This window comes from Corvus brachyrhynchos, unplaced genomic scaffold (genome assembly GCF_000691975.1).
Source record: "Corvus brachyrhynchos isolate BGI_N302 unplaced genomic scaffold, ASM69197v1 scaffold34, whole genome shotgun sequence".
Classification (NCBI taxonomy): domain Eukaryota; kingdom Metazoa; phylum Chordata; class Aves; order Passeriformes; family Corvidae; genus Corvus; species Corvus brachyrhynchos.
The window spans coordinates 2,484,712-2,496,358 of record NW_008238126.1 but is presented as its reverse complement, the minus strand read 5'-3'; the positions used below and the strand labels follow the sequence as shown (position 1 = coordinate 2,496,358).

General features: G+C 41.7%; 1 protein-coding gene across 1 annotated transcript in view; it reads left to right on the top strand.

The window, feature by feature from the left end:
* The window catches only part of OTC (ornithine carbamoyltransferase), a 33,474-nt gene extending 22,612 nt beyond the window's left edge, over nucleotides 1-10,862 (top strand). The window contains exons 6-10 of the mRNA XM_008633030.2: nucleotides 5,785-5,907; nucleotides 6,580-6,633; nucleotides 6,745-6,894; nucleotides 7,407-7,544; nucleotides 9,535-10,862. Coding sequence (XP_008631252.2) covers nucleotides 5,785-5,907; nucleotides 6,580-6,633; nucleotides 6,745-6,894; nucleotides 7,407-7,544; nucleotides 9,535-9,594 — 525 coding nt within the window. The 3' untranslated portion in view covers nucleotides 9,595-10,862. The remainder of the gene's footprint in view (nucleotides 1-5,784; nucleotides 5,908-6,579; nucleotides 6,634-6,744; nucleotides 6,895-7,406; nucleotides 7,545-9,534) is intronic.
* The last annotated feature ends 785 nt before the right edge of the window (nucleotides 10,863-11,647 follow it).

The following is an 11,647-nucleotide window of genomic DNA, read 5'->3' as shown; positions in this document are numbered from 1 at the left end:
CTGCCCATTTTACCTGATGAAGAAATAGGTCCACAACAGTTGGTGCTCAAACAAAAGAAGTATTTGACATGGAGAGGTGTCATGACAAAGTGAGCACTTACATCACAAGGAATGGCTTAGCTTTTACACAGACATGGAAGGCTTTTAAAATTTGCAGCACTTTGACACTCAGCCAAATAAGCAGAGCACAATTTCCTCCATCTACCCATCTCTCCCTGATTCCTTCCAGCATGTTCCTTAGCCAGAAGTTTGTCAGGAGATCTTTATAGGGCAGCTGGGTGGCCACCCGGCTATGCCAAGGGCATGTTGCACTGCTGGTTGCTGACACACTTTCCTGCTTTCTTACCCAGGGGAGAGGTGCAGGCAGGGGAGAGCTCTCAGCAGCTCTCTGAGGATGATGGCACTGCCTGAACTTTCCCTTTCTGACCTGTTCCTCTGCTCCTTTTCCTCTTTGCACTGTACAGTGGGTTGGAGAAGACTGGAGTGGCATGTAATGAAAAAACGTTTTAATCATATAATGAACTTTACCAGGTCACAGAAGTGAGATTAACTCTTGAAGAGGTGTGAGACACAGGTCTAGTTGCTACTTACCACAATCAAGCTTCTCATGGGATTTTCAGCAAGATAGCATCCAAGTACTGCCTGCAAGAAGATTAATACAGGGATGCGGAATGGTGCCACCAATTCTTTAAATTAGTTGAGAGTCCATATATAACATTTAGACTGTTTCTGCGCAATGCAAAGGCAGTTTATTTGATTTATACATATATGCAAACTACAATAGTGGCACAGACTGCTAGCCTAATATTTAAATGTAACTTTTAAATGTACAAATCTTTGTAGAGCTTATTTCTCTTTAAAAAATGTCTCTTCCCTATCCCCATAAATATTTTTCTGCCTGGATCTGTTCCTCCCTGCTGTCAGTACATACCCAAAATGTACTTTTTTTCTTTTCTTCTTTTTTCTTCTGTGTTTTCCAGTGGAGCTCTACATGCACTCTGGCCCTCTTCATGCTCAGCACATTTTTATTATTCCATTTTCTATACGCTATTAATTTTGTCATGTGCCTTCTTGAATCCTCCTCAAGTACTTTGTCTTTGGTCTGAAACTACAAAATTGCCTCGTTTGTCTTGTCAAAATGTTTTCTTGCTTATACCTTCTGATTCCCTATTCAGGTGCATTTTAGTATGGTTATTTTAGTATAGTCCATCGCACCCCCCAAACAACGCAGCTGGTTTATTTTCAGGGATGTGAATTCTCCTTCTGTATTCAGGGCAAATTCTCCTCCTGTAAATGTTCAGGGTGTTCTTTTCAGATCCTACAGTGTGCTCCTGTTATGAATATTGGGGTGAGATTCCTCAGGTTCAGCATCCTCCTGCCCAGTGCCTTCTTCCTGAGCAACCTGGATCCCCTCACGTTTGAAGTCTAAGCTGGCTCTGTCCTTTAATGCTGTGCTCAGGGTTAATGCCCTCTATTATGCCAAGATAAATGTTTTTCTTCGTGCTTATATACTACCTTCTTTCTTAAAAGTTGTGTTGAACCGAGTTATAACCCACTCCAAATGGTTGCAAACATGTAAAGAACCTGATTTTGAGGGTTTGGGGATTTGGCCTTTAAAGACTGTGAGTTTGTGTGCTGGTAGTGTGCACACACTGAGCCCCTTTACTCCTCTGCTGTGCTGCCGCCGTGTAACAGCCTCGTGCTGAGTCCACCCGGTGCCTCTCAGTGTCCTGGGCAGGAGCTGTGGCTCAGCTTCTGCTCTGCTCAGCTTGGCTGGAGGGCAGCATCACACAATTTGTATTCCAGAGACAGCCTGGGTATTGACATTGATTCAATTGATATTAATGTCACTGGCCGAATCAGCTCACTTGTAACTGACTGCAGGATGGCCAGACTGGTAATTAGAGTGGATCCATATGCCACTAGCTTTTTATGTCACTGGTCTGGGGGGAATTTTCTTTTTCAGAAAGCAATGGTTAGCATAAGAAATACATCAGAAATACACAGATTTCTTTTTAAACAGCATAACAAAGAGTGTTGCCCAGCTTGAAGAGGGCTGAAATATATTCTGAAGTTCTCCTCAATGTGTGACCCCAACCTCAAATTATTACAATTTTCAAATTCATCCCCATCATCATCTTCATTATTCTAACTATTAGAAATCCCTGCTAAGTTCTGTCCTGATCCTCTAGAATATACTGTATCAATAACCATTACAAAAAACAGTGTGGGAGTAAGAAAGATAACTGGCCCAGCATTTGCCTTAAGCCCAGTATGAGAGCCAGAAAATACAAGTTTGCCCAGTTTCTCATTTACTGGATTGCACTGTCTCCCGAAGGGCTAAAGCTTTGATTCGTCGCCGGCATTTCATTTTAAAATTTGACAGATTATTGATTCATTATTCAAAAGCTTGTTTTAATTGAGGGCTGTTATGACAGTTGTGGTCAAACATTTCAGAATTAATCTATAATGGTGTCAGAGTTTCAGTCTCGCTGGAAGCAAGTCCAGGCAGAGGCAGACACGAATGTCCCTAGTTAGTTAACCCAGTCTTCTCCACACGTACAGCAGGGTCCAATCTCTGAGCATGCTTATTTTTTCCCAGGGTTGGATACACTGATACGCTGCAGCCTTGGATAAAAACAGAATGAAACATTCTAAAAGCAACATGAGGGTGAGAAAGTTGAATGTAAAGTCTGTATTACTTATTTAGCTGGGATTTTTCATGAGAATAACAAAGGCAAGTTTTATGGCACTACAGCAGCAATTACTATTGTGCCAAAGAGGCTTCATAAGGGAGAAGGGCTCTAGACTTTCTAAACATGTTATTTTTTTGTGTGGCTTTACTAGGAGTCATGTTCTGAATACAGAGTGAAACTGCAGAACACCCATGCAGGTGTAAAGCCTACATCAATATAACAAAGTTTGGAAAAACTGGGGAGGACTGCAAAGGGGAAATAACTTCCAAGGCTCTGGTAATTAGCAGGTAGTGTAAAGGCTCTCATTTAATCCAGAGTGTTACCATCCCGGCAAAACACTTTTAGCACGATTTCATCTGTGTGGTCACATAAGCACATACTGTAAAAGAGGGAGTGGGCAGGAGGGGAAGTGTGTCTCATTTACAGTAGCTTTTGTGTTGCCTCAAAGCTTTCGGGTTCTGACCAACAGAGTCACCTCAACTCTGCTGGAAGCTGAGGGTGTGTGCTTGCTTTTAGGCAGCACAGTCACAGTGATCTGGCTTTAGATGAAGAGGTTTGAATTACAGCAGCAGTGCACCAGTGGCAGCATAAAGCCTAGAACAGGATATAAAACAGGTTCCCCTAGCACACACACAGCTTGATTCTGCCTTGCTGTGACTCCTTCCATTAGCATAACATCTTCATTAAAATCAGTTCAGCTATGTCCACTCTACCCAGTAGGCACTGCAGATGCGGCTTTGCAATTTGCAGCGCATATCAGGGATCGTTATACAGACACGTCCAGTACTCCATATTTTATCTGTAACAGCTAGTGGCTTGGGAAAACAGAGGAAAGTACTTAGTATGCACTGTGCTTCTTTTAATGTAGAGTAGCAGCTGGCAATAAGGTGAAGTTGTTTAACATAGCAGTATATTTGTGACTCTAGTCAATGCTTTGAGTATTAAGGCTGAGATGTCTATTTTTAAACAGTAAGATGAAAAGAACTCAGGACTGTCTTGTTTGCTTCTGGCTGTGGGTTCCAGTCTCAACTACCACTAAGCCCTAAATGGAAACAGCACCTTAAATAAATGCTTCAGTTCGGCCTTCTCCTAGGAGCACCATTGCTAGGAGATGTGGAAGGACTTTGAAAGATCCTTGGAGTCCTACAGAATGGTTATACTGAAATAGCTTCCATGTCCACAAAGTCCTGATTTGTTTTCCTGTAAATTTGTTCTCCTTGCATCCAATCTCTGCCAATAAGCTTGCTGCTAACAAACTTTGGCTGAAAAAGTGATATTTCTGCAATACCATAGTTGTAGCCTTTGAGCCTGGGCAGTCTAGGACTCTATTATGTTTAGATTTTTACAGCACTTTAATGTCATTCCATATTTCGAGTACTGCTATTTTTGACTCAAAATTGTGATCTCTGGAAGAAATGCCAGTAACTTTGTTCTGGAACAACTTCACAAACTATTTGTTTAGGAGAAACTGCTGCCAGGAGAGGAGGGGGTGGTCCCAGCCCTTTTTCCTGTTCAGTCTTTTGGCATCTTTTCTGCAACTGCCTTCAAGGTTGCCACTCAGTAAAATGTGGATGCTTATCCTCTCTGACAAGCATTGAATCATGCCACACAAAGTGTTGAAGTGCTGTCTGGCTTCCAGCTACTACAATGCAATCATAACATGGCCCAGATTTGAACTAAGAATAAAAGGCTCTCCAGAAATTTTTTCAAGTCATGAGGTGGAGTTTTACAGAGCAGGCTTATAGGAATATTTGGTTATGTCTTTCAAAAAATTTTGGTATCAGCTTAAGTGCCTATAAACATGCATATTTAAAACAAGGCTCATTAAGGAGCCTCAAATTATGCTGCTCTGGAAATACGTAACCCCTCTTACTCTTGTTCCTCCTTAGGCCTTATCTGTTGGGGGGGAGAGACAGAGTAACTGCACATGGCCAGGCTCTAAGTGCCATCAGGCAAAGCCACAGTTAACTCTGTAATGCTGTTTCAAGTTCGGATAATCCACATTTTTAAAAAAATTCCTGCACTCTTTTGTTGTACCAGCTGGACTCTGCCGAGCAGGCTGCAGCTCCCTGAGAGCACAGCGGGGGTTTCCCTGGGCCGTGCAATTGGTCACATCCCGGAGTCCATTTCGGACAGCCCCATGATCTGGCTCCGGCAGCCAGCAGTGTTACAATGCAGTGGTGGTAAAGAAGGCAGAGAAGGGGCTCTCATGCGGGTGTGGGCGCAGTGGTGGTAAAGAAGGCAGAGAAGGGTCTCTCATGAGGGTTTGGGATGGCTTTAATCACATCTTGTCCCAGTGCCCTCGGAGGCAGAGAGAGAGAGACCTCGTGGTCTGGGTGTGGGGTGGTTTTGTCAGGGGCCCGGGGCGGTCCCTGGGCAGGGTTGGGGTACAGGAACCAACAGGGAGAAACCAAGGGAGAGGCCAGGGCTAGGGCAGGGATCAGGGGGAACATGGCATCACAGAATCAGGGGTTAACAGGCTACCACACTCTTTGGCTGTACAATGGAGAACAAATGCTGCAGGCCATGCGTGGCACAGCTGCTTTCAGAGTGCTGCCCTTTGGTGTCCTGTGCAGCTGTGGGGTGAAGATGCCTTCCCAGGGCATGGCCACAGCCACAGGGAACAGCATGTAGAGGCAACCAAGCCAGAGCAAAGCTCAGTAGGGGTATTTTCACAATTTTGGGGGAAAGCTGAAAGGTGTTCTATTCCAGGCATTAGGACAGTCTCTAATTAGTAGTTTCTAACATTCCTCTAGTTTATGAATCCCAAAGAACAGCTGTACATCAGTGATGCTAAAATCTCTTAGTGTCTGGTGCTGAATCCCTCAGCCTGAGCCTCACCATTGGCTCATGTTCCAACGTGTCCTTCTCGAAGGGAAGCAGCTGCACTTGGGCCCTCTTGTATGACATGGGGGGCCTTCCCTCCATGACCATCCTGCAGGAGCAGTAATTTCAGGTGTGGTCCATGCAGGTAACATTGAAGGTAGCCAGCTGTCTTTGTGCAGAGCTGTCTGATCATTTCCTCTTGCCCATCAGCCTGCCCAGCTCCTCCAGAACATAATCCCAGAGCTTGTGATTGCTTTGGCAGGAGCACTATGGAGGGCTGAAGGGACTCACCATCGCCTGGATCGGGGACGGCAACAACGTCCTCCAGTCCTTCATGACGAGCGCTGCGAAGCTGGGAATGCACCTGCGGATTGCCACTCCCAGGGTAAGAAAAACCATGTTCGTGGAGAAAGGAAGGCAAACTTCCCCCAGGCTTGTCTCAAACACTCAGGCATTGCTCAAGGGCCCCAGCTGGGGGTGCCCACATCTATCGTGAGTGCCTGTTATCAGAACCAAAATCCTGATCCAGTTATTTTGATGCAAAGCGGGAGTGATTCTGCTGAGTCCAACATCAGAAATGGGAATTAATGACAGGAGTATAAATCATGGAGGATCACAATTCCATTTGACAAAGCCTTACAAAGTCATCCAATGCACTCTCCCCCACCAAAAAAAAATTGAAGCTTTTTTCAGATGGGTGGAGGTGTTGCATCTCATTTGGTTTAAATTGGTGGTGCAGCATTTTAGAATGTTGCATTGTAATACAATATAAAATATTTTCTTAAATCAGTTTAGAACCAAAAAAATAAATGCTGTGTATGAATTTAATTCTGTGACTGTCAAAATACATTTTTCTTATGTTTTTAGAACACTTGCCACCACTTTATCTGCAAAATAAACTTTCAACAAAATCAACATAATTTCTTCAAGTTTTACAGTTCTGAAACATATTCTTCCATGGCAAATGGTTCAGTCAGTAGGTTTTTAAGCAGTGTTATTAAATAGTGAAGATATTATACATGTTCCATGATGTGTTGCCTATTATTTCTTTTGTCAGGGCTTTGAACCAGACCTTGGGATAACTAAAATAGCAGAACAGAACTCCAAAGAGGTAGGAGCCTAAGGAACAGCCGAGTAGAATTGTTCGAATAGAGCTTATTTTCATTATAAATGAAGTTGAAGTTCCTTGTCTTAGTGATCTTCCTTATTTGATTCACATTAGTATGGCACCAAGTTACTTCTCACAACAGACCCTTTGGAAGCTGCAGACAGTGCCAATGTCTTAGTTACAGACACATGGATAAGCATGGGACAAGAAGAGGAAAAGAAAGAAAGACTAAAGGCCTTCCAAGGTTATCAGATTACAATGCAGGTAAAAACTGAGATATAGGTTTTTGTTTACATTCTTACAGTTTGCATTTATCAGATTCAACATCAACAAAGCATGAATTTGGGGGGTTTTTTAGTGGGGCCAAGGAAATTCAGATGCAAACCTTCCTCCAGCTTAAAGAACTCTCAAAGATAACAAAGTTTGAATTATTTCATACGCTCCACATGGCTTGGCCTCTTTCAGAGCTTCCCAATGAGACCCAGCTCCTGAACATGTTCAGCAGAGGCATTCTCACTCCCCTTCTAAAGTCAGAGAAATTGGAGTGACTTTTTGACTTTGTGAAGTCAGCACTGAACTCTTACAGACTTGCATGGACATATTCCATCTTATTCACAGATGAGGAATTCTTTCGCAGTCTGTGGAATTCTTCTGAGTTCATCATCCAAGTAACCAGAGTGGGAGTTAATATAAAATTTGTTAACATTTTTACTAGTTAAGGACTTTACTAATGTCCTCACTTATGTCTTTATTTTTATATGTTTTTTAATCTACAGACTGCAAAATCTGCTGCTTCCAACTGGACTTTTTTACATTGTTTACCCAGAAAACCTGAAGAAGTTGATGATGAAGTATTTTATTCTCCACGGTCATTGGTTTTCCAGGAGGCTGAAAACAGAAAATGGACAATTATGGTAAAAAAAAAGAGAAGATAAGTGTAGTTGGACATTAGGGTCAGTTCTGTTCTGCCTTACATTACAGGCTTGAATTAAACCTGGTTTCACAATAAATAGTAAATGTTGAAAACATATGTTTCAAATTCGCCCCAGAGCACATCACAATTTTGACTATAGGCAACATATATTTGTAGCACAAATGTGATCTTTTGGTGATAATCTGCTGTTGCTTGACCCAGGTTTTATCACTAAGTGAAATCTACAATATGAACCATTATTTTTTTGGTAATTAAATCACTGGATTTACTCTAATGATTAACTCAACTTCTCAATTAAAACATGTTAAAAGCTGAGGTCACAGGGTCTGGTCCTAGAAACTACAGTTTCCCAAACACTTAAAGCTAGTTATTTTCTGTCAGGAAAAGCTGCTGCTGACACTGATGGGAACTTTCCTTGAGAAAGTGCTGGAAGAGCAAAGATTTGAAAGATCCTGAGAAGTTATGTTGTGGGCAACACTGTGTGATCTGTGGGAACCATGAGAGGACACCTGGCATTTAACATAAACCATAACTCCCCTCTCAGCATTCCTAGAATTTCAGAAAATTACTGCCAGATCTCAGTAGCCTATTATTTATTTTTGGCTTTAGAACCACCAAGTTGACAGAAGCTAGTGAAAACTTTCAGAGGTGAAAAGAAAAACAAAAATGGCATTGTCATAGCTCTGAGAGGAAGCCTAGATGTGCTCCAAATGAATAAATAAGGGGTTGAGCGTTGTGTTTACTAAAATCTCAGACATTGCACACAGTGAAAAGTACTAACAAATTTGTGTTAAATTCATAGTTTTGGCCTTAAAATTCAACAAAAGGCTCATATTTTAAATTTTAATTTTGCAATTTAATTGCCCTAAATACTACTTTTTTAAAAAGAAAAGAATCCCTTTACTTTGGGTTCCAGGTGCACAGTTTTTTGGGGGGTAGGGGGAAAGAAAAAAAGTCATCTTTGTATTTTATCAAGCTATAAAAATAATGAATGTATGGGTCTTGTTTACATAGTATTTTCTACCACTCAGCACAGAGAGAAAACTGAAGAATAGATTATTTGCTCAGCTGTAGATCAAGCAGTGCTGAGTGCAGCCACGAATGTGCAACACTGAGGGGCTGCACAGCTGTAATTCAGCCACCTCTGTGTGCCTGGGGTGACCTGTCACACTGGGCAGGGATGATGGGAAAGCAAGGACAGGCAGCAAGCTCACAGCCCCTGGAGAACCCTCATAAATCCAGTGCTGGGCCAAAATAACAATGTGCAGCCAGACCTTGCTGTGAAATCACAGCAGTGTGAACCACGTAATGCCCTGTCAAGGCAAAGCAAGCGTGGTGCTTGTTGCGTGCACAGGCATGGGAAGGACAGCAGAGATTCTGCAACACCACGTTTTATTAAGCTGACAGTCCCATCACTCCCATTTCACAGCCATGCCTAAGGCTGGGCAGGCAGGGCAGGAGGGGTAGATGGCACACTGTTTACCTCAGGGAGGATTTACATGTTTTACTACAGAAAGTATAGCTAAACTGGTATAAATTTCAGAGCCCATATTCCAGTGTGGCTCTCACTGATGCTAATGGAAAATGCTGAAATCCACAAGTCAGCCCATGTGATGTCTGGGTACCTACAGAATCTCCTAGAAGTAGCTGAGAATACATCACTGCATGCCAAAAAGGCCTCAGTATTTGATCTAAATGCTTGTCTGAATTGCTCCTAAGCTGTCCATTAATATATTTTGTCCACACTGAGAAAATCAATCAGCTACAATACAGAACTTCCTAACTGATTTTCAGCTTTTGCCTGGTTCATCATCAGAAATTCTAGTGAATAAATCTCAGTGTGCCATTTTTGTCAGGACAATAATTTTCAACACAACGCTTCAGAGCTGGAAAATATTTCCCCCTTATTTATTTTTATGGAGTATCTGTTTCCAATGTGATTGGATTTTTTTCTTTTCTTCCTCCTCTAGGCTGTCATGGTTTCCCTGCTGACAGATTATTCACCACAGCTACAAAAACCCACATTTTGATGCTTGAATTCCTGCCAGGAGAAAAATATTCCTCATCAGCAGAATATTCTGGTCTGCAAGCACATAGATTTTCTTCAGAAAGGACCAAAGCAATGAGTGATTTTTTAATAGAACCATATAGTTAGCTGTATAATATTGCATTACATTCGTGAAAATGTTCAAGACAATAAAAACCATTGCAGAAGCTGCTTTTCATCTGGATGCTCCAAGCTGGCTCTGCTTTTTAGGGGTCAGCATCACGGAAAACATTCCAAGGTTGCACCTTAATGGTTGGGTCTACCAGCAGCATAGGCATGGCATAGCCTACAGGTGTGGTGGGGCTTGCACTGTGTGATATTGATGCCTGAAGATTTTTAGCTTTTTCATATATTTGTAGCTTTGTAGATTTTTAATATATAGTTATATAATTTCTAGTGCTTTTCCTGCCCTCTTTCACATTTTAGAACAATAAGCTAACCCTTTCTAACACATTCTTGAAATTCTTTTTAGTCTTATTCTCAAGAAGAGAATTTCTAACGAGGACACCTGGTTTTTCACCAGAATTTGAGAGACATAACAACACATAAGGCAAACAACCTCCTGGACCAACTGCTAAGAGGCAGACCCCAGGGTGGGTTACTGGGGCAACTGATCTCCAATTGGATGTACCTGCTAGATATACTAATTATTTAACCTTATAAAAATTGTAGAAATACCGTATCAGGCATGTGCAGAGCCATATTTGTGCACCTGAAAGCTTCCATTAAAGAATTGGTTTTTTCTTACCACTCTCAATATTGTTTGGAAAGTTTTGTCTTTTGATTCCAAACAGCAATATGACAGACATAAACTCCCTAAACCTGTCCCTTAATTGCTCATCTAGGGAAGTGTGTGTGGAGAAGCAGTGTTGCAGTTTGCCTTGGCTGCCTGCACTTCCCAGGTGCCCTGGCTCCTGTTTCTGTTCTCCAGCCAACATCCAAATCCCACTCCCGTTTGACACCAAAAATATAGAGACCTTGTGAGCATTATCCTCCTCCATGACATCCCTGTGGGCTGGTGCAGGGGGATATTGCTGTGGAATTGGAATGGAGCAGTTTCCACGGAGTTGGATGCAGCAGAGAGATACAGCCAGAAGGACCTGGTTCATTCTGTGCCTATCTCCCCTAGACCGTCATTCCCCAAAACAGAATTTTGGCTACAGAAGTGAATATTCCATTTTTTTTTCCTAAGCAAACATGAGGGAGACCACATGATGAAACTTATACAGCTCCTTTGCAGAAATAATTTGCTGCATTTTGATGTACACTGTAACACAGTGTACATTTCAGCTAATCCTTCCCAGTAACAAATTCATGACATTTGTAGTTTTTGTGATGGCTAGGTGTGTGCATTTAATATTTCAGGCAAAGCTTAGAGTTAAGCATTAAAAAGCACCTTCTTTGTTGTTTCTAAATAGTTTCAAAAATACACTGATTTTTTTTCCCACTGTTATACTGGGACAGTGTCTGTGATATTCTAAAAAATTCTGCAAATGGATTTGCATTTTCTGACCAGCTGCAAAACATTATTCAACTCCTTTCTAAATTGGAGTTCACTGCAAGGCCACACAGACCATGGAAATGAAAATAAAGATACATTTTATTCCTATCTATTTACAATTGATTTCTTGGTTTTGCAGGCATTTGTGTGTGTCTCGTTAAGATTAACATTTTCCTTTACAACATTACAAGGTTTCAATAATTCAGTGAACATTTACACCTCAGCAGAGATATAACTGCATCAATGATGCAGGAATAGGGTATGTGCTAGAAATCAATGTTTTACCTCCCAGTTCAGCATGTGGAGGAAAATGCATGGAATACAGTATATTTTGGTTTGCAGTAAGTCCTGCTTTTTGAATTAGATTCCAGTTCAGCAAGATATGCAAAAGTGTGATTGGTCCTCTTGGACGTGGTGAGCAGTTCATGTGCTCAGAATTGAAGATATCCTTACTGACCTGATTTTCATTCTGTCTGAGAGTAAGACAACTCACTTTGCTGGTCCTTTCATAAAAACCACATTAATATCAGTTTTA